The sequence below is a fragment of the Zonotrichia albicollis genome, chromosome 1, assembly GCF_047830755.1.
Source record: "Zonotrichia albicollis isolate bZonAlb1 chromosome 1, bZonAlb1.hap1, whole genome shotgun sequence".
Lineage (NCBI taxonomy): Eukaryota > Metazoa > Chordata > Aves > Passeriformes > Passerellidae > Zonotrichia > Zonotrichia albicollis.
In genome coordinates, this window is record NC_133819.1 from 85436593 (window position 1) to 85460813 (window position 24221).

General features: G+C 39.5%; 1 protein-coding gene across 7 annotated transcripts in view; it reads right to left on the reverse strand.

The window, feature by feature from the left end:
* The window catches only part of COBL (cordon-bleu WH2 repeat protein), a 157901-nt gene that overhangs the window by 16704 nt on the left and 116976 nt on the right, over positions 1–24221 (reverse strand). For all 7 annotated transcript variants that reach the window (XM_074546285.1, XM_026791774.2, XM_026791773.2 and 4 more), the window contains one exon: positions 9219–9531. In XM_074546285.1, the coding sequence (XP_074402386.1) occupies positions 9219–9531 (313 nt within the window). The remainder of the gene's footprint in view (positions 1–9218; positions 9532–24221) is intronic.

Genomic DNA, 24221 nt, shown 5'->3' on the forward strand with positions numbered 1-24221 from the left:
AGCATTTAGCCCAAGCTCGAAATGGCAAATGTGCACGGTTCCTGGAAGCCTGCGCACATATTACTTATGCAGATTAGCAGAGATTTGTGCAAGAGCACAGAACGAAGCAAAGTGACTACTAAACTACAGCATTTAATGTTCCACTGAGCTCAGGCTACAACGCCTAATTACTCCTTGGCAGTCATTTGCGCAGTTGGAGACAAAATGAAACTTACAGCAGCATTTTACCAAATTAGTGCCATGAGAGACATACATTTACGAGAAGGTTAACATTCTAAGAGAGAACTTTCTCTGGTAAAACTAGCTGGAAATGCTGCAAAAAATAAACCCAGACTTGTGGTAAGACAAGGGATTTGCAATGAGAAAAGCTGCCATTTTCTTATAGTCAAAGCAGGTTTACCTGTGGGTCCCTAAATGATAAATCTGACCCAAGTCAGATCAGTCATCATTCGTGGGAGGTCTGGTGAGCCTCATGTATGGCACCAGAGGTAGGGACCACACCTCCCACCACACTTGCTTAAGGACAACACAGACCTATGTAAACTGCAGAGATGGGAGGGAGGAAGACATTCAAGTACCCAAATGCAGATACTTGGTGCCATTTTAAATGATGTAGGATATTCCAGACATGTGTCTGGGGCTCTTAGACTTAATGTGGAAGACAGGGAAATTTGTGTCCTGCCTGAATGGCAGCAGGTAGGAAGAAGCCTAGTAGCAGACATGTCTCAGGTTAACTGAATGTGATTTGCAATCTCACTCATTTTGCACAGTATTTGCTGCACTGAGAGAATTGAGAACATGGCTCCCATGAACCTGTTACTAGGTGCGGTGGGAGGACAGAGCCATTGCAAATAAGTCAAATCCATACAGGCGCACTGGGCAGCAGGACATGCAGGGATGCAGTGACAACAGTGAGGTACATTGACAGCATTCAGCTTCTCACATGAGCCTTGGGCAGGTAAGAGGGACTGATCTACATGGAAAACTGACATGGTTCATCCAGTTCCAAAGACTGGGCTTTGGAACATTCACGCTCCCCTCCCTGGGACAGCTGTCCCAGTCTGGGACTGGATAATTACATTAATCCATCTTTATTTATCCAAATTTGTCCTCTTTAAAATGAATCCATGATAGTCACCTCTTACACAAATGCTGCAAAGAGAAATGCTTCTACCTTGTGTATATATAAAGGTGGGTGTTAAAGAAGAGACTGAAGGATTTCAAGCTGTAGGAAGTATGGCTGAAGCTTTTAGAAAACAACTTGCTATTCAATCCGGCCAGAAAGACGACATTAAGTAAACTCAGGGTTTTTATATATTCATTTGTGTGAGTGATGCAGCAAAGTACTCTTCAAAAGTGGAGGTAACTGTTTTCTGGATAAACCAACTGTTCCCACAATCTTAGAGACCATTTCTCCATTCTTTCTATTTCTTAGGTTAGGTAACTTTTTTTCATTTCTATTCAAGGAAGTAATATAACTGCAGCAGGAGAGCAGCTGGAATAAGTGCTGGACACTGTAGTCACCTAGCCTGACTCTAGCCATGACCTGACCAGTGATATTTTCTGTTTCTACTGCCTTCTGTGAACTTGAGAATGAATTTTTAACCAAAGCCTGTTAAAATTTAAAAATTGTAGACTGAACAACTCAGGACTGGTTAGATGGCAAAGTCATCCCTTGTGTTTGATGCAAGATTTCTGAAATTGGCAGGCAACTAGGAAAGGGAAAAAGCACATGGTCATATTCTGTTGAATACCAGATAACCTTCTTTTTTACATTCTTAGACAGGAAATAAAAAAAAACACTGCACATAGTTTTGAGTACAAGGAACAGGTATAACTTCGTTTCCAGTTTTAGTTTGTATTCTGTTTCTAGTTCTGTGGGACTACATCAAACAAAGGTCTTTATACTGCATTTATATCTGTGCTGAATAAAAGTCATCAGAGATTGAATTTAACTATTTTTTAATCCTGTAATACAGAGGTCCAGTAGTGTCGTCAGATATGCTGCCACCCAATTAGCAATAAGAACTTGAAAATAGAGGTGAGGAGGAAAATGAAGCAATTTTTCAAAGGCAGCTGGGTTTACGGTCCTTTTACAATTTTCCTTCACAGTTACTGGTCAAGAATCTAAACAGAAAGCAAATGAATATGCTTTTGCATAGTATAATTTTGTGTTCTAATGCTAGCAATCTCCAATTTGGTACATGCCAGGGTGATTTAAGCTTCCAGAGTACCTGACATATGTCAGTTCCAGGTCCTGCTGCATAAGCAGCAGCTTGGAGTTGCTGTAATGTGGATGCGCCCCCACTCCCCCTCCTCTGGCAACAGCTTCTCCACAGGAAAGCCCGTAGGCACACAGAATTGCCAGAAATAGTCAGGAAAGGGGGCTAGCATGATTTAGATCCTAATACAGTCACATCACCTGTGTAATGTAACATTGCAAGTTAAAAGATGGTACAGTCTTGATTTACACAGAAAAATAGAAACAGAAAAGGACCAGGGCCTTCCTCTCCTGTAAGCCAACACCAGGCCTTTAGCAACCCAAGCTGCTCTCTAATATTTAAAATATTCTACAGCTCCAAAGCATACAGTATTTTTCCAGTGGACGAGTTTAACAGCAAGGCTAATCAGTATTCTTGCCCTAGAATGACTGTGAGTATCTATTACTTAACCATAATATCCATCATATCTTTCCTCCATGAAGATCTGCCAGCAAAAAAGTGCACAAAAGTTTCCAAATTTGAAGAGTTTTCTGGAACAAGGGGAAAGGGAAAGCCAGAGATAAGGAAGGAAAACTATGTAAGAAGCAGAGGCTTGCAAATCTGTCAGACATCTGGGTCTTAATTAAATAATTTTTCTTCCCTGAGGTTCTCCCTGTCACTTTAACCCTTTCTCTACTTTCCTACTCACTGAAACTATTTTTAAAAAAGTAAAACAGACCTACCCAGTTAAAATAAAACCTATCCTACAGAGAAAAAACAGAACTAAACTTTCTCCTGTTTCTCAGAGACAGTTACAAGTAATTATACAGAATGTGTTTGCGCACAGAGGTATATATAATACATACATACACTGCTATTTTTCACTGCAGTTTTTCCTTTTCCCTTCCTGCCTTCTGCCACTCACTATTTTTATTTCTTCTGACCAGCTTCCATGCTGAATTCTCTCCAGCTACTGACTTCTCCTTCTGTCCTGTCCTTCCCAAGCAGAACACAAAACCCTGCAACATTTGAATGTGAATGGGCTGGAAATTAAGCAGAACAGGTTCACCCACCCCTATCGTTTCAAGGTTTTGTTTTAAACTAACTCATCAAACCCCAAACAGTTTAGTAGCAAACAGCAAGCACTTCTCAGGTTGGTAACTGAGAGGACTGTCCTCCCAGCAGCTTCAGCTACCCTGACCAGAGCCAAAGGTAACAAATTCTTCCAAGAGAAAGGGAGGAAATGGGATTATCTCTGTCCAGACCCACAGCACGAACTGATCTCTGGAAGGTTCCCGTTCCCCCACTCCCACCCCATGTCCTCTACTAGCTGTACGTGAAAAAATATTCCTCTCTCATGGCTACTGAAGCAGACACTCAAGGGAGGGGAAAATCCCTTTCAGACTTTTAGAAGGTATTTTGTCTTTTTGACACACACAAGCCTGTATTTATTTACATTTGTATAACTACAAAGTTCCCTTCACATTTTAAAATAATTTTATTGGGCATTTTAATACATTTAAAATATTTTCAGGATAAAAAACATGTCTGGTATTTTAAAATGTTTTTCCTTCTCTGAGACAGGACAGCAGAACCACTCGTAGGAGTGACCCCCTTTAAAACACTGATTTCAGTTGCTTTTAAAGTTGAGAAACTACATACCTCTGTGAGGTGACAGTCCACATGACAATTTATATCCACATGACAATTCATGCTCATAATCATACTACTATCTTATTTCAATCAAAATGGTTAAATTTCTTCCAAGAACAGAGTTTGCAGGAAAAGGAGAGCTGCATTCTGATACATGAAATTCTATTTAATACTCAGCCCTCTGAAAAAAAACAGTGGTCCTTGCATGGTCTGTCTGTTCACTACTCTGCCTTGACTCTCTGCCCATCAGCTCTCCCTCCCTAAAACAGGAAAATGCCACCTCCTCATATCACATGAGCACTGTGCAGAGAAATGAATTAAAGCCTGCATAGCATGTGAATACCAGGGCAGTGAGTAACATGAAGAGAGCCAAAGGAAATTAAGTAGTAATTAATTAATTCCAGAAGAGAATTTGAACTGAGTGAACAGCGGCATATCTGTCTTTTTAACTGAGTACTGAAACTTAGAAAGAAAATAAAATCAAGTCCCATCCCTGTAACCAGAGACGTTATCATACTGCACAAAAAGGGGGGAATTGACATTAAAAGGGGAGAATCTAAGATTACACACAGAGCCTCAATATTGAAGTTACCTAACTTTGAGCACATGACCCAGCATTCCTAATAATATTATTTTAACATAATTTTTAACGTGTAATTATTTATAAAGCTCCAGACAGTAGGTGTGTATATGCTTTATAGGCGTGTAAAATTGTCTGATCCCTGCCCCTAGGAGCTTGCGTGATGACACCACACATGGGATGGGAAAAGAGGGGGTATGGGAGGACAGGGTTGCAACACTGTGAGATCATGAGATGTACTCACTGCTACATAAGCAACATTTCAGCTTCTCTGTGGTTTTCTTGTTACTCATTTAACACTATATATTAAAATTTTGTGAACAGATACATAACACAAAGACATCAACCGTAAGAAAGGATATGAATAAAGAGAACTATGTAGTACAATGTTCAGACTCAGCAGTTAATATTAAAACATTCACAGGCAAACGTTGCATGTAGTCAATTATTTATATGGGTTTAGCCCTTGGCACCTCCAGCTGAGGTCTGGATTCTGCTCCACCAGGCACTGTACAAATGTATCGTGAGATATGATAGCTGTGTTATGGTTTTTCCTGTAAAAAACCAGTGTCAGAAGGGGATCTCACAGGCAGAGAGACCAAGATGGTTTAACAGGTTAGAGGCAGAGCTAAGAGTAGGACTAGAGTGTTTTGACATTTGTTTTGATATTGTAATTGCTAATTAGTATGTATATTTGGATTACGATTGCTTGAACAAGAATCCCCAAACCTAACCAAACAAAAAGGAGTGCATTTTCAAGTTGCTACCATGAACAGAAAATGAAAACCATAGAGGAAAGACGCCAGCTTGGAAACCCTGGAATCCATGTACCTTCTTTGAGAAATTTCTCCTTCTGTGCTCTGGGAACTGAAGTAGATTAGAACTCTGCTGTGCTGTTGTATTTGTTTGTGCAAAGCCTGTGGTTGGTGTAATTTCTGACCTGGCCACAATCTTACCCTGCCATGTGCAGACAAACATATCCCATGTCAGAGACTGTACCCTTAAATGCTCACTAGTTTCCTCACCTTCAGCAGCAGATGAAAACCCTGCTGTGATGTTCTAATGCTATCAGACATTACAGCCACACAGAGACCACCTAGAACATCCAGTAAACAACTCCAGAAACCCTAAGAAAAATTAATTTAAAGCAAAACATACAACTAATTGGAGGAAGCCACATAGCAAAATATTCTTGATCTCCTGGAGCACAGGCTAACTCTTTGGAGCAAACCTATATGAGAACGGTGGACTTGATTCTGCTCTTCATTGCACTTCTTCACAATGAATGGGCAAAATACTACCTGGACATTTTTTATGGCCCTTCACACTCCAAATATTCTTTGCTTCCACTTTAAGGGTACTTTTCACAATCTACCAGAGTATAAAACTATTTTAGCACATAGCACTATTAATTCTTAGGAATTTATTTCACTGGCTGAAAAGCCCAATTTTTGGTCAGGTTAACAATTTAAAATGCAACCAAATGTTTCCATTGTTCGTATTAACCTTTTTTACCAAGCCTTAGCCAAATTAGTCACTAAATAAAATTTCTGGCTCCAGTAGAGCTCGGACTCAAGCAGAACTCAGTCTTACTGCTGCTAACCCCTTCTACATTATAGTAGCAACACATTGTTCTAATTTCTTCATTCTTATCTTCCTTTTAGAATTAAGTTTAGATCACCAGGGTACAAAGTAGAAGATAGAAAGGAATGGGTAAACTCTGTGTAAAATTTTCCTTTATATTTTGCAGCTTATGAAATGCACTTAAAACTCTGTATAGCTTGGTATCTGTTGTTCATGCAAAGTGAATTTTGACTTGTCTGGGGATTCATGAGGGTGGTTTGGTCCTGAAAGTAGCCCATTCATCAAAGAGCTATGTAGAATTTCTGAGTTCTCAACACATTTTACTAGTGGGGTAGCAGTTGTTCTGACAGTGAAAATGGAAGTTGATGTTCACCAAATTTGTCTGTACTCAAAATTGTACCAAGAATAGATTTATGTCTGATTAAAACAAGAATTTCATGCAAATAGTTTTAAAAAATACCTTTTCCCCTTTCCTCTACACTTAGGAAGTGGTTTTTAAAAACCTAGCAGCTTGACCTCAAAAAGATTTAGAGGAGCACAATTTTCAAAGCTGCTTTGTTTACGAAGATAGGTTATGAGTGGAATTGGATTTACCTTCAAATATTACTGGCATATTCCAAGCATAATATTTTAAAGGATATAACTCTCAGCTTCACAGTTGTGTCAAAGTGGTTGCTGACATAAGACTAAAACACATCACAAATGTTAAATTTTTGCTATATTGCTAAGCTGATCTGGAGCAATTTTGCAGTCTCAGAACCAAAAAAATAAATAGTATTTATGAAAAATAACTGCATGTCCCAAACAACAACCTATTTCAGCTCCAAACCTCTGTTTTCCAGTTACAGATATATTAGATAAATACAGAATATTTAGCATTATAAAATCACAAAAAAAAAAAAAAAGTTGGAAGCCTAGCCCAATCTCTTGCTCCAAGCAGGGTTAACTCCAAAGCCAGAACATGCTGCCCAAGGCTTCACCAGGCTGACATCTGAGAATCTCCAGACATGGAGATTCCTCAGCTTCTCTGGGGAACCTCTTCCACTGCTTAATCATTCCCATTTTGAGGCATTCCCTCATATTTAATTTTTATTTCCTTTAGAGAAGCTGGTGACAGTTGCTTCTTGTCCTTTCACACAGCAAGCCTGAGAACCCTGATAGTTTTCCTTCTGTTAGGGAAAGACTGCAACCAGGTCCCTCCTTACCAACATTGCTTTCCCACTGTGAGCAGCCACTCCCCTCACACCTCGTGTGCTCCAGTGCCCCAGCTCTCTCAGTGGCTCTCCAATGGACACTCTCCAGTTTTCCAGTCTCTCTCTTGACCTGGGGCCCTGCAGACAGGACACTGCAGCACTGGCCTCTCAGCACCTTCCTGACTGCAATGGGCAGTGCATCACACCACACTTCCAGCTTCCACTCCTTTGGCTCAGCAACACTCCTGCACCCAAGTCCTGATGGACAGCTTCTCTGTGCACTCGTTCCAAATAGTAAAAATTATGTGGGCTTGTGGGGCAAGGGCAAATCTAAATGACATGGACAGAATATGTATCTTTGGCTGAGGTGAAAGATGGAGGGAATACTGACTTTCAAGAGGGAGTGTGTCACAATGACCTGTGGTTAATCCTTAATTTGATTAAAAAAACAGAAAAAGTTCCCCCCAAATTGTAGCTGATTAGTATTGTTATTACAGAGTTTTGCTTTGATGTCTTTGGTCAACAAAATGCTGACTTCCTCCTCTGCCACTGAACAAACATGTGTGTTTTTCAAACCACTTTAGATCCTACATTTTGAAGAAAGTTGGGATAGTCTATTTACCTCAAAAGGACCAATCTAAGTCTACTGAAATTAATGGGTTGCTTTTTTGGATCAGGTCTGGAATGTTAATTGCAGTTACTATACCAGCCTATCTAATCCTTCCAATAGAAACTACATCAGGACTTAAGACACTGCAAAAGGAAAAATCACAAGGATAATGTATTCTGGAGCAAGTATCTAAGCGAGGCTTGACCTTGTCCCCATTGATACTGATGGATAAAGAAAAACCCCAAGATCATTCCAGTAGGTTAAATACTGACTTTGATCTAATTTATCCCTATGTTATCACCCACCGCATGATCCAAGATGAAGTTCTCACTCAGAAATGTGTGGATGGAAATAACTAGGTCATGATACATGCTTTCATGAAGAGGGTACAGATTAGCAGCTGAATGGAGAGAGACCAGAAAGCACAGACTTTGTGTCAACTGAGAATTCAGAGGAATTTCTGGCCCCTGTCCCATGACTCTGCAGCATCACACAGAGCAGATCCCTGTCAGTATTACCAGGCCACCCTCCTTGCTGGAGACACAGCTTCCTATTTGGCCAGCTTGTATTTGCAAAGTCCTGTAAATTTCGGGTTCCCTTTGCAGCTCTGCCACCGACTATGTGAGTTTTGGCAAACAAACAGTGTCAGAGTCATTTGTGCTTGAAGGCAGTTTCTAGTTAAACTCCAGGTTCTCGTATTTTCTTGCAAAAACTGCGGAAAAATGTTTGTATATGGTAAAAAAAAAAAAAAAAAGGAAAAGAAAAGGAAATATGTTGTAAAGACCCCAACCCCAAAGTATAACACCAGTGGAGGTTAGCATTAGGTGAACAGATATATATACACATATAAGTATATATGTGTCTATATATACATATAAAAATATATATGTGTGTGTGTGTCTGTGTATATATATACATATATATATACATATATATATATATATATATATGTATGCAAACATTTCCAAACCAATCTCCAAAGTTCACTGCATACAGTCCTTTTCCACCTGGCTCTCAGTGGCTTGAATTTTCCATTATATGATCTGCATGTCACTTTTCCGGATCAATCTATGGTAACATTTTTTAAAAACTTCAGGTGCTATCAGAAGTAAAAAATAAACCAAACTGCAACAGAATTATTTCATATTCCGTGAAGAAATCAACTTTGGAGGGCAGCGGTCTTTTGCAAGAAATGTAACTGCAAGTTCAAACAAAAAAGTGACCTTTGCCTGTTGCTACAAGTATGTCGCTTGAGGGGATTTGGCAGTGAGCTTTTCACTGGGAGGAGTCACTTGGCATTGGTACTGGTTTATGAAAGAGCAGAAGAAAGTATAAGTTGGTTTTCCTAAATGAGTCCCTAGCAGGAGGACAAGCGCTGCTGGCAAGCAAATGTTTACCTCGTTGGAGCACAGTCAGGTCCCACGCTGTCGCAGTAAGCGTCCTGCACGGGGCCCGTCCCTGTGCCACACGCTGCATCTGCCTCAGCTGGCTCCGTGTAGCCATTGACCAGCCTGATGTCTCTCAGCTTCATACTGTCACTCTGTGACTCCAGGGACACAATGTCAGACGGGGAGCTCACGATGCCCGAGTCCTCCGTGGTGTCCTCTGATGCAAAGCAGCTGCTTTCTGACGCCGTTTCTTCCACCTCTGATAGCTCCAGAACCGTGTCATCCACTACATAAACATTATCATGTGTAGACAGCAGGCTCTCTAAATGAAATACAGCAAGGAAAGTTAGCTGGAAGTCATCAGTACATGAATCAGAGAGCTGTCCCATTGTAACTGGAAAAACCCACATGAAATGCATTAGAAATGTGACGGAGGGTGCTCAGTATTTGTATATAAGATAAAGATGATTTGAAAAGTGACAAAAAATAGGTCCTTTGCTTTTAGACATGTGGGTTGTTATGCTGGTCCTCTGGGGTTTGGGACTTATAACTTCCAAAGCAAATCAGTTTCCTTAACTCACTGAAGAAACAATTTTCCAGGGACAGTTTTTTGAGGAATTAGACTGAAGTTTAAACAACATGGTTCAAGAAATCTCTCCTGTTACTCCTTATGGCAACATAATCTCATTATTTCTCTTCTATTCTATGCCAAACAGATAACATTTCCAATAAGAAGTCTGTGTACAGGTAAAAATGGGCAGCATTTCCCAGTCAGGACACTTAATTGGTAAACTAGACCTACTACTGGCCCAGTGGGTGTCACTGATTTTATCACCCTTCAATTCTTCTATTTTTCAAAGCATACAAAATCTCCTAATAAATGTACAGAAAAGTAGACAGTACTATACTTAAAATATAAACTTTTCCAATGCTTAGTTATTTATAAAGGAGATCAAGGGATATGTCCTTTGCATGTTTAATTCTATCAAAAGCTGCAAATTTTGAGAGGAGATTCGACACAGTACAATTTCTTGTACCCTGTTTCAGTTTGGTTTCTATGAGCTATCCTTTTTTGTGTTTTTTGGTAAAAACACAATTCTAATTTCTATTAAGAAATGCACTCAATTTCATCCTGCAATTATGCCACTAAAGGAGAGCTCTCAACCAGGTCAATAATTTCAGTGACTGAAATTACTGAGTGACGAAACAGAATCAAGCCCAAACACACTTCTCCTGATCAAAAGGAATCAATAAAGACTAATCTAAATGTTTAATTTGGAATTATAAGGGTGCTCCATTCTCTTCTTGAACCTCAGTAAGCAACAGGAAGATTAAACAACAGTTTAAGGTCTGATCTTCCAGACACTTGTGGTGGATGTTAATTACATGAGAAGTCCCAGGTCTGCAAGTGTGATTAAGATTAAACATACACTTCACTGTATTTTAGGCTTGGAATTAACAACTTTTTGGACAACATATGAAGCTATAGCTCAACAAAAATGATCAACAGAAAGAAATACTTCTGAATTCTGCTGTATACACAAAAGTATTTTTTCAAGTCAGAGAACTGAAAACAACTTTGTCAAAGAACGTCACAGAATTAATTTTGTCAGGCTATAGCTTAGCAGTGAAGCTTTAAGTAAAACCAGAATAAAAATCAAGCCAACATTCTCCTTGACTGAGGTTACAAGATGCCATTAAGTACTGAAATTGATTTCCGACAGTAGAAGCAATAAAATTCAGAGGGTTACAAATCATGATTAAACTTTTAAGTGCTGTCAAGAATTGATATTAAGGATGGAAGATGATCCAAAAACTCTGTTGCAACTTTGGAAGCAATGTTATTTGATTTCTTTGACCTTATTTTCTGTAACATTAGTTCTAGATTCTGGATATAGTCTCAGAGATTATTCAATTTTAAAATGGTAATTACAAGAACAAAGTATGTGCCACTGAATGGATTTGAGTATGCTAGCCATAGAACTAGAGTTAGCAAAACACCAACATGAAGGATAAATATTAATACTTTGACATTGAACATCAAATAATAAAACCCTACAAAAACTCACTGTGAACAAACAGGTATGAGTATATGGCTTCTTGGCTTTTAGATAAACAAAAAAAAAAAGCCCAGTAAAAGTTACAATAGGTTAAACATACTAATACATTAGTAAAAGTTACAATATGTTAAAACCAGGACAAAGTAGGATAACAAAGAAATCAATTTATAGAGTGGATGTTGAAGAGTGAAAGCACACAGGAAGATTTTGAGGTAATGCACAATGCAGTATATATACCTTGATGCAAAGAGATCTCTCTGTAATACATGACAAATCTACTGTCACATGGATGCCATAAATGACCTCCACCCTATAGCTGGCATAGCAATTTATAGCCAACCTACTCCCAGATCCTGACATGAGGGGGGCAGCCTTTTCCTCACTCGCTGTCTCTTGCATTTCCTCATCCTCTTCTTGCCCGCCTGCAACTATTTCCTGCATCTTTCTGCTCAAGGATTTAGATCCTTTTGGTCACAGAGCCCTACTTGCCTACTGCAGTAACAACAACACTCAAGTCTCTCCCTGCTCTGCTGCAGGATCCCCAACTCCAGTCCACTGTCCCCACATGCTGACAAACAGAAGGAAAATCAATCTCTTGTTATCAGAGTTCATGGGCGAACTGATCCCTGTTACGTCTGGATCTTGGCAGCTGAATCACCCAGGCCAGAATAAGAACCTCCTCATTCAACAGCAGTTTTATCCTGAAGCATGGAAATACAAATAGACATCTTTCTACTCAATGATTAAATTCCCAAAGCTTAAGCAAAACTAAAATGTTCCCCTTTCTTCAAACCTATCAGTTTGACAAAGAGCTTCCCTATTTTTTATCTTTACCAAGAAGATTCATAAATTTTTAACACAGCACATGGCACTGAAGAGAGTTATTGGCTGAGACAAACCATTTCGATTGCCACTACTACTTGTCTGAACATGAAAGCATACACATAAAACACGACTAAGATGGTTCTGTGTCATGTTAACAACCTTGTTTCAGCTCAGAGCAGCATTAAAACACCCTGTTTCAAATTTGAGCCATTCTTGGATGGATTAAGTAAGAACTATTCTTCCTCCTACATGCTTGATTAAGTCTTCACTGGTGCAAACTGAAGATGGGATGGGCATTATTGGGTAATGACACATGACATGAAGAAAGCCTACCTCAACATTACTGAGTGGTCTTGTCTTCAGGAGACCGAAAATATTTTATAAAGCTTTCTAATTCTACAAGGAGAACAGGATAACATTTAGTAGTAGATGTGCTTCTGCCTTGCAAGTTTTGCATTTTTTTTCTCCACCCCACACTAACACAGTGTGACTACAATGATGACACTACTGGGGTTTTTTTGTTGGTCAAATAAAGAAAAAAATCTCAACATTTTATTCTCTTTCCTGTGTCATAACACTAAGACAAATTCAGGCTGTGATCCCCAGGAACTCATGCAGACCTATTCAGGTTAAGAAAGAGTATTCAGCAAGTACTTCAGAATTGAAAGCACAAATTACAACTGCCACAGATAACATAGTATTGAAAGATTTCTATACAGAAGACTGAGTTTTCAAATATATAACACTTTTCAGTAATGTAACCCTATTCACAGGCATCAGGTGGGGTGTGGTACTGAAAAGCACATAGAAGTCAGTCCATGGGTCTCCCAGCTACTCTAAAATCTCCGTGGGACATCTCACCCCCACATGAAGATGGAGAGAATCCTTCAAAGCCTTGCATTGCTGCTTACCTATATCCTGCTTCAGGCTGCAGACACTGCTAAGCCCACATGAGTGCTGCACCAGGGATCTCCCCAGTTTTGCAGCAGCAGGGCTGTCGCTGCACAATTAGGTCAGCCACAAGCTACAAAGGCTTTCTTGCAGAGGGGGATGGACTGGGACGTCTGCTTGCAAAAATGTTGCCCGTGATCACCAAGAGGGGAAGAGAGGAGTAGTTCATGAGTAAGGAATGTGAGCTTCTTGTTTAACACAAAAGAGATCTTGTTGCTTTAATCTCAATAGCCTGTAAGCAATTAGGAAAACACTGAACTTTGAATTTAGAGGAGTCATATCTGCACTCGTGCAGTTTGATATTGCATATATGTACACATTACTCATCCAGAATGCCAATGATGGGGAGACAGATAAACCTCACCTGGTTTAAATGTGAATCAGCACTTTCAGAAATGAAGATTTAATTCAATATGTCAAGATTTCCATGGGTAAAATACTCACTCTGATTACTACTATGAAAATAGCCACTATCAAAATTGAATTAGATTAGAATTGGACGAAAGTGTTCAAAACATGCCTATCCCACCTGGACTTTCAAAATCAGTCACCAAAGCCCAAGTCATCACCCTTTCTGAGTACAATGGGCACAGAGTGTAAATCCTAACTGTTCAGGAAGTGCTGTGACCTGGTTTTACAGCACTGCTGATGTTTTGTTATTACATTCAATAAGGACAGACATAAGATGCAACAGCTGATTCCACCCTTACATGATGAGTAACCTGAACTTCACAATCATTTTAGAGATGCAGAGTTTCTCTAAGTTTATCTAACTCTTGCTAACATGTTGGTAATTGTTTTACAATTTCTTTCATCATTTGTTCCACTGCCGAAGAACTTTCTTTTCATGGACTAAAATTGCTTTGCTGTAGTCCAAGTGGTCTATTATAATGAAGTAGTAAAAAATTACCACAAACTTCATGATATTAAAGAATATTAATTCCTATAATGATCCCCAAATTATAACATAATTTTTTCACTGACAGTACTTAAAACTTCTATCTGGAGAAAGAAACGCTGCTCTGATTATTTGTCCTGGCAGTAAAAAGTTGAGACCATCACAAAAGACCAGTATTAAAATATTGTGCACTTTTTTTCATATGCTTGGAAGAAGGTTGATGGAAGAAACAGGAAAAGATAACATTTGTTATGGCAATTATTCATAGAGATTATGAAAATGAAGAACACAGGATTAGCTTAAGGGTTTTCACACAGGTACAATGTGTTCTTGTTACATTTTACTCATTTTTCTCATGGATCAAAAACCTGTGTATAGAGATAGGTGTTAAAGATCACTCAATGAGCAGATAAAGCAGTACACAGACTGGGTAGTCTTCTCTCTATTGTAATTAAAAGTTTAATTCTAGTATATTTGAACCTACATGCATACTTTCTTCTTTTTGAAAAAAATTCAAAGAAACAAAGACAAAATAAATGACCACTGTTATAGTTTAACAATATCATTAGGGTGTCGGATCTCAAGATCTCAGTCCTGAGATGCTGAGCCTCCGAGACCCTGGGGGGGCTCGGGAGTCCTGGAATGTTGCCAGAAGTGTCTGGTAGCTGGACTTTAACCCTACACAGGAGACGACAAGGATGAGGGCTTCACCGGGTGAGTGGTGAAGGGATTAGTTAATTAGAGGGTGAGACACAAGGTTTAGGATTTATGTACAGGGGGGTTTAGAGGAGCAAGATGGAGGAATTGGGGTGTGTCCTGCCCTCCTTCTTCTTCCTCCTCTCCTCCATCTTCTTTGGCCACGGTGGCACCTTTGGATTGGTTATTACTAAGAGTACACCGAGTTATAAGAATAGATGGTATTGGGGAAAAATGATAAATATTGTACACGTCACAATGGGTATAAAGATAGGTGCCTGCCCCGGAGGGCAGAGAGACAGTGTGCCCATGGCTGACTGCTGAGCGGATCTTTGTTAGGCTGAAAGAACATCTTTTAGATAAACAATTAATAAACATAAAACCAGAAAGAAGAACTGAAGCCTCTTCTCGTCCTTAAACACGCGTGGTGCCCCAAGGCCACCCCCGGGCCCTCCAGGCCCCTCAAACAGCCGAGATAAACCGGACATTAGGGGAGCAGGGAATGGATCAATTCCAAAGCATTTCTCTCCCAACTTCTGGAACTGCCTTGCAGAAAATCAAAAAGAGGCCAGGAAATACTGAGCTGAGGTACCATGCTCTGCAGCTCCAGCCCTCCTCCAAAATGAGGATGTAGAGCAGCTTAATGTTGGCTTAGTTTATTTAGGTCACAGAGTCACAGAACAGTTTCATTTGGAAAGAACCTCTGGAGGTCACCTAGTTCAATGTCCTCCTCAAAGCAAGGCCATCTTCCAGCTTTGACAAAGTAGCTCAGGGCCTTGAACAGCTTAGCTTTGAAAATCTCCAAGCATGAAGACCCAACAGCCTCTCTGGAAAAAATAATGAATCATTCCCTGGGCAGCATCTAATGCTTCTCCCACTTAAGAACATTAAAATAATGTCAAACTAAAAAAATTCTAGCTGCAACTTGTCACCGTTGCAGTCTTATTATCTTTTTGCAGCGAATCTCAGAGAAGAATCTTTCCTCTTCCTTTAGATGCAGAACAGCATTCAAACTCTCCTTACCCTTCCCTTCTGCAGGGGAGAGCTGAACATGCCCTGTTGCCTCAGCACCCTAATGCACATCCTTGATGCTTTGTGCCAGACTCTGCTGCCTCTGCTCTGGTGTGTCAGCATCTTGTTACACAGAACTCAAAACTGGACTCACTTTTGGACAATGGACTCACATGTGGCTTCATGGTAGCCAAGTAAAGGGGAATAATCATTTCCTGTGATCTACTGGCTGTACTCTTCTAGTGCAACCCAGGCTGTGGTTAGTGCTTCATCACTGCAAGGGCACGTTGCTGACTCACACAGCCCTGCATGCGACTTCCAGTCTCACATAATGAGATATTTTCAGTCTCCTTCCTAGTCCTATGCCCCATCCTCATGTTGTCCAATAGGCTCTTTAATTGAAGTCATTCTTACTGCAAACCCTGCAAACAAAAGTAAATCCATTCCTTTACATGCTAGCCAATAACAAAAATTAAAAGACTCACAAAGGACATGTGTCACCAAACATTTCATCAAAAGGTACAAATGGAGTGTCATTAGCTACACCCTGTGAATCTGCAGCATTTCCTCAGTCAGTCCCAAACTAATGACAGTTACCTATATCTACCCTCCTATGGTTGAAAAAGAGATGAAATGTGGACTCATTTAACCTGTCTTATGAATTTGAGGTAGTTAAGCACTTCCCTTGGGGTTAAAATTGTCTGTTGTTAGTTGATAACACAACAGAAAAGTATTGTAACTTTCACAAAAGCTTTTTTGGCAGTGGAGTTTCCTACACCAAAGGCAATACAAGATAGGATCAAGCCAGGGAACGAGAAATGAAGAGTGTTCCAGTCCCTCCATTGTTTTTTCCATGTACAAGCAGCTGTGAAGATCTGTGCACTAATGTTTGCTTTTCCTTTCAAACACATACTGAAAATGATCCTGAAGCCTCTCTCTCAAAACAACACAACCTAAAATGTCTGCTGGCTCTTGAAAGTCTCAGAGGAATCTACCCCTGCAAGTAAACGTCTGCTACCCTCTCTCCTTTCAGACTCTTATTTTTACCACCTGCCAAACAAGCAAAGAAAAATTTCTGAACTAATGCAGCACAGATTTTCAGACAGGGGAAAATCAACATATTGGACTTTATTATTCCTATTTCTTTCCCACAATCCTTTCTTCAGTGACTGAAAAAGACTCTCTGACCCCTGCAAAGCCCATTTGACCTAGAATGCTGCTGCTATTGCTGAGCTGCTTTTCATCCTCTCTGTTTTGGCACCCTCTTGAACCCACTAGCTCCTTGCTTTTATAAAAGCCTTGTTTGGACTCTCTGACAACTCTACATCATAGCCAGTAACTAGCCTTCCTTATTCAAATGGATCAGATGTCATAAAAGCGACACAAAGAGTAAAATGCTCTTTGACAGAAAAAGGATCGTGTGTCAAAGTAGATCTTTCCTTGATTAACCAGAGAACATTGTCACTTGGCCTTGGGAAGGACAGATTTCAGAAAATGAACCAGCAGTGTGAGTTGTTCATTTCCTTTTATACACAATGAAGTATAATGGGAAAAGTTTCACAACAGTTCCTGGTGTTCATTTTCTGAGGTTAACGGCAAGCTAGAATGATTCACAAGGTGATTTCAGGGCTCTGGATAGTCCCTTACTTCAGGTGAGGAGAGGGGCAGGGTGCCTAATCTGCGCAGTTCGAGAAGACTACAAACAAGCAGGTAATGTAGGTTAGAGGAGGAAGATAACACATAAATATATTTAAGAGCAGTTATAGATAACTTCGAACTTGCGCTTTCATAAATCACCATGTGTAACCCCGGCGACATGCTGTGTTAAATAACAGGGCTCCTTGGGGGTGTTTGCAGGACAGGAAAATCTAGCTCTAAAACCAGAGACTGTCCAGTAAATGAGCCTGGTGAAGAAACAACCCACTCTCCCTGTTTTGCAGGGAATTATTAGTCTTAAGTGATAGATTTGGGCAATCCGCATCCTCTTCAGAGGCGGTTGGTTTTCACTCAGGCACAATGCAGCATCAAAACAAACGGACTGTGAAGGTGATTTTCACGAGCCACCTTAGAGAACACACTCTATTAAATTGCTTGAAAAGCATATGCAGTGTAATGATTAAAAGCAGAAATTATTAGTGTAGCTGTGCAATAAAACAGTGTTTTATTAGGTGATTTTTAAGACCACAGAAAAAGGCTATTTGCCCAACTTGTCTTTTTAAACTTCACTAATTTTTTCCCCTTGTGCACTCTGCATCAATTAATTATCTTCCTTAGTTTGTTAACAATTCCATAAAATCTCTACTGCAGTTTTACATTTATAGCATCATCCACAGGAGAAAAACATAAACCAATTTTGCATTGTAATTATCCTTTTCTTCCCCAGCAACTGGCTGCCAGCAAACTCAGCAGACACAAAAACCCAACCCTAAACCAAGCACACATACACATATGTACAGGCACCCTTGTGAGATTTAAGAGCACTTCCCAGAACTCTACTCCCAGTTGTGTATTTATTTCATAATTAAAAGTGATTAAAAGTTAGGAAGGGTGAAAGAGAATCAGGTCAATCTGTAATAATCTATTACTGAAACCATTAGGTATTACACACATACAAATAAAAAATTTTGAACAGCTGCCTTCTAATTTTGGGGACAAAGTATACTTGTCTTGGGAACAGAAGCATTTCTACTGGGAACTGCTGCACATCTGAGAAAAAATCTTATCAACGCAGACTTACTGGCAGTCATGGCAACAAATACTGTTTTTTCTTAATACTGAAAGCTAATAGTGAACTACAGGCTGGAGTGATGATTACCGAAATGGGATTTCAGATTTCATCACTCTTTCAGAACCCTCCAGTTCCCCCATCAGTGCATCCATCATTTTCCCTTCCATCTCTTTCTCTTTTTATAGGATAGTAACTTAGGATAATATGAAGTCAGACAGAGCCCTGAGAAAATTTTGTGAACAAACCACCTAACTTACAATTAAAATGGCATAAACCAGCTCCATTTAATTGGCCAAAACGTACTTCAGCCAAACCACCAACAATGTAAATACCTACACAGATTTTCAGCAGCTAGCTCCAAATTTAGATATAAAAACATTTTCATACACCTCCACAGTATAGAGGCACAAAACTCTACTCTGACCTCTTTTAATGTACATGAACTGACTCTTCTTGGACCTCCTGATGAGTGGAAAACGTGCTTCTGCCTCCAAGAGGCTTTTCAATAAACTTGGGCCGCTGGTTTACTTTGGCAATTATATTTCCAGAAATAATTTAACCTAGAAGACTGTGTTTATTTTCTCAGTTATAACACATTTTACTGCACATACACACTGGTTTACTCTGCTATCATACTTCTGAGAGCTGTAAGACATCCAATTATCTCAGTAAAAGCATAAACCTAGTGAGAAACTACTTTGAGTATGTGAACACTTCTCGTCACTAAAACAGTCTGCCTTCTGAAGCTGCCCAGTAAAGAAAAAATTATTCTAGTAGAGAAGAAAACCAAGGGTTGGAGTACACATAGGATCTCCCTGAAGTTCTTGTGTGATACCCTCTATAAGGGCATTGTAGCATTTTCAAAGGGTATTTCCTAGGCCCTTTGGAGATCAGACTCCTGTGCTGGGATGAGGGCAAACCAAGAGCAGTGAGGCCAGGACAGTGCATGCCAATCACACTCTCCAGGCACCCCTGGATCTAAACTAGCAGGAAACAGGCACACACATGCTGCAGAGGACCACCAGGGCAATTGGTTCTATGGAATTATAGCAAGAGACAGACTTCTTTTTCAATGATACATACATAGCCAAGAAATCACAGCAAAGGACAAGAATCAAATGCAAACAAAAATCAATGAGTCCAGAGGAGGGCCATGGAGATGATCAGAGGGCTGGAGCACCTCTCCAGCGGAGATAGGCTGAAAGAGCTGGATTTGTTCAGCCTGGAGCAGAGAAGGCTCTGGGGAGACCTCAGAGCATGTTCCAGATCCTTGAAGCGGGGCCTTCCAAAAGAGCTGGAGAAGGATTTTTCAAAAGGGCGTGTAGTGATAGGACAAGGGGGAATGACTTTAAACCGGAAGAGGGTGGGTTTAGACTAGACATTGTGAAGAAATTCTTCTTTTTGACAACGCAAAAGGTTGTCCAGAGAAGCTATGGATGCCCCATCCCTGGAAGCATTCAATGTCAGGTGGGATGAGGCTTTGAGCAACCTGGTCCGATGTAATGTATCCTCGTCCATGCAGGGGTGTTAGACTATAGACAATCTTTAAGGTCCCTTCCAATCCAAATCACTTCATGATTTTTGATACTATGATATCCACACACTATCCATGAAGTTATCTTTTCCAGCAGTGCACACTAAAGTTCTCCCTGGGAGCCTGGTAAGAAGGGGAATACTGGACAAGTAGAGAACAAAGTGCTTACAGAAGAGCACTGCTGTCATGCCACCACTCCTCTTTGGCAGCAGATGGACTACATCAGATTATTTCAGACATAAGTAGAGATAGAAATACTTAAGTCAGAGCTGAATTTGGCCTGCTCTTCCACAGTCCTCGTGTGAAGTCAATTATCTCATCAATCATGCTTTGCCCTGGGGCTCTCCTTCCCTATTAACTTGAAGAAATGCAAACATGCAAGAGCGGTAACTGGATGTTACGCTTTGTACTGATTTGTGGATAGTAAAACGTTAATGGCAGTGCCATCTCTGGTGAACAATAGCCTGATGCAAGAAATGGGTCATCATCTGAACACCCACTTGGAAAACATTTTCCCCTTTCATATTATGTGCTGTTAGTATCAGCTCTTGCTTCCACTGCAGCAGTTGGGTTCTGCCCCTGACTTCAACAGCAGCAGGATCAGACCATTCACTGATTAAAATGCAAAGCTGCAGATATCTCCTGCATGGGATGAATCCCCACAGGGAAAATTTGTCTGCATTTTTATTCATGTGAAGAATTTTAAGGCTTTCATTTACACAGTTCATTCAATAATAATGTGCATGCTGTATAATGGGGTACCTGATTAAGCATGCTTAAGTGCTTTGCTGGAGCAGGGCCATTTCTAGAATTTGAAGGTTTGCTATGATCATACGCTCAAAATAGGCAAGCTAGTTTGGGGAATTTCTCACCTGAGTCAATGGGCTTAAATAGGATCAGCATAAAAGGGGAAAATTTGGAAATGCCTTAGAGTTTCTTTCTTTCAGCATCAGTTCCTCCTCAAATTAGGCTGAGAAGGTCACCCAATTGTAGGTTTTAAGCTTGTCTATGAAACCCTCCAGTAACTTTCAAACTGGCTACCAGTTACAAAAGTTTAATAAAGTGGTAGAAGGACAGAGAACGGAAACTTTTTTCATCTACACGTAAAAGCTTATTTTCCATTCTCTACCAGGGATACTGAGAGAAGGATGCTATGAACAACAGCAAAGCTTCAACCCCTAGTGTGATGGGGTTTAGATATCAGACAACTCAGTCATTAATACAGAAGTTCAAAAGAAATCCTTACTCGATGTGGTCTGGGGGAAGAAAATAAGAAATAAAAGAAGAAAAAAAGAAAGGAGAAATTCTCAAATCTTTTTGGTTTTGAAAATCAAGAACCTCAAGGTCCTGGGATTTAAATCTCCATCTATTTTTCCCCTTCTTTATTCATTATTATCCTCTCTCTTTCCTGTTCTTATCCCTAATTAAAAAATTAAAGACATCTTAAAAAAATTTAAAAAAAAATTAAAAAAAGACATCTTCTTTTTAAAACTCAAAAGAACCAGGCAATTTTTTTCCTAAAGCCATTATCGAAAAAGTGTGTTTGAAAAAATTTCTGGCAGGTGTGACTGGCCACTGTTGCACTTTGTACAGTACAGTTTGTACAGTAATGCTCCAGCATTACCTTAATTCTCCTGGTTAGTCATAATTTCAGCATGGTATTATAAAACTTTCCACTCACATTAGAGCAGCCCCTATCAAACCAGCACAGAATGAAGCTGGTAGTTTGTTATTACTCTTCTCATTACAGCATGAAAATTTAAAGACTTCTGTCTCAATTACTATCAGCCTGCTAATTTTCTCAAAGGCACTAATTTAAGTCTGCGGAAAAAAACCACAAGGAGTTTCCCTGCGCAAGGATTTTCTGTGTAGAAGAAAGCAATCGATACTTTGCCAAAGCCTCGTATTATGAACAGTGGCATGTATTTAATGTACTCTGGAAGTGCAGAAAAGACTTTCTAGTACAGTCTGTGTCCTTTGTAAGAGCAGGCTGAAGACAAATGATTTTATTTCAGGAACATCTGAATCCCATTGATTAGCATGATGAATACAGAACAGGATAACTGCCAGGTACAGAGGAAGCTGGGCATGTCCACAAGGGAGTGGAGCAAACAAGCAAATTACAGTATATGCATGGCTTTTTTTTTTTTTTTTTAACCTAATGTTTTCATTTGGAAAACTTGGACACTTAAACCTCAAAGTTTCTTTAACTGACTGGTCAGTTAATCAGCATATTGTTCTAATTCTCTGCAGGCAAGCAGAGAAGGGTTTTAGAAATTAAAAAAATACAGTTTTAAACTGTAAGTAATCAATAAAATATTTACATACATTGTATTTAATTGGAACAGGATCTCTTCTGGGGAAAAAAAAAAGAAAAAAACAAAGCAAAAAAAGATAGTTCTCATTTTTGGGGAGAACAGTGGCATAAAAATAATTGTGTCACTCCCAAGCATTTATTTAGCATGTCTGAGACTGGGAGCAACCAAAAAGGGTTTCAGAACAAAGCCAATATACCAATGCATTCACAGCAGTCCCCAAAGTGTCATCTACTTCCAACAAAATGAGCAAGTTCCAAAGCGTGGCCCTTCTGCAGCCCTTGGCAGTCAACTCTGAGGCTTTCTGGAGAACAAGTCTGTAAGAGTTTGTTTGCCTTCCAAAATGCTCCATCTCTTACAAGTAAACAAGGCTCTTATCTTGAACTGAAAGCCAGTAATTATTTTTTCCTACAGTCTTCATAATTCTTATATAATTTGTCATACTTCTTATGTTTTAAGAAATATGTTCATTTAAATCTTGACTGTTTCATCCACAGATATACCTTAAAAATAGATCTTTTGCATGTTTCCACATAGTTTAGAAAAAACTATTGAAACTATTTCATCATTAAGTTTTATGCTTTTACAAACTGTAAAAATATTTTCCTTTTAATTTTTACCTTCTTGTCAAGTGAAAAATTTGAGAAGAAAAAACATGGAAGAGAAAAATGCTTACATACATGTTTTAAAAATCAGAAAACAATTATGATTTTTATCAGATGCTTGAAAAGTAGAAAATATGTTGTTTTGTTTACTCTAACAAGTAAGCAGATAATCCCCTACCAATCTTCAACTGTTTATGGGAGGACACCATATATTTAGCAACTTTATTTTCACCTTTTAATGCCTATAGTCTTAGGAGAAAAAATTGTATTTGTCCGTCATAGTCCTCTTTCTCAGTCTTTCCTCCATCTTCTTTTGTCTTTGTCCTCCATTACACCCAGCCTTTGCTTATGGTAGTAGGTTAAAAAGTAATTATTTTATCCATGCCAGGAACCACAATTATGGAATCTACAAAAGGAGCTGACAAAGGAGAAGCTGTCTCTGCTCTCAGCCTTTGCTCCCTCATGCCCAAAACCCAGGAGTGAATGTGCATGGCCAGAATTCTCAATTTCTTAGCACAAAGTAGGCAGGCATTTTAGTCAGTGTTTTCTGACTTAGAAGTGGTAATAGGAAAAGCTGAGTATGAGCATGTCTAAGGATGGAAAAGCACTTTTGGATTAGAATCATCACCTACCTGGAAAAGAGAAAAATTTTCAACAGTTTGTTTTACTGCAGCCCCACAAGCATTGCCTGCATTTGAGTCAGTCGGATTTTTCACTATATAATCCACTTAAAACACCAACCTTCCAGTTTTATTTGGCCCATACCTTATGTGTAAACCTGGCATAACTTCAAATTCACACCCAGGATGAAAGTTCTCACACACACACACTTGCACCACATGCACGTATTTGGTTGAACACGAATGTTTAGCCCCACTTGTTACTGAAGAAGTGTAAGTTGTTCTGTGTGTATGGCTGTGACAACATCCTCACATTCCACCATTCAAGGGCAGCAGAATATGCCTAAGATGCCACTCAGTTATTAAAGGTACAGCTCCTGTAGTGAAAACTGCCCTTCTTTTGATGTAGGAGGAGGACAACAGGGAATTTGGTTTCACTTGGAACAAACATTCACAGTTTATCCACAGACCACTTGGATTGCAAAGCTGGTCTGCAAGGGAATTAAGAGAAGAAATGTTTTGACATTTAGTCAGGACGGGAGAAGGGAAGCTCAGGTTTATTCCACACTACATGAAATAGGTACATAGCCAGATAAAAATCTAAATACCAGGAAATGTATCTAGGAAGACTACTTGATTCACTGGGGTCCAGTCCCATACTAATGTAACCAGAAAATATTTTCTTTGATTATTCAAAATGATTGTGCTTCCTTACACTCAGACTGATTTCTGGCTCAAAGTGTGCAAAACCACAACTCTTATTTCCAAT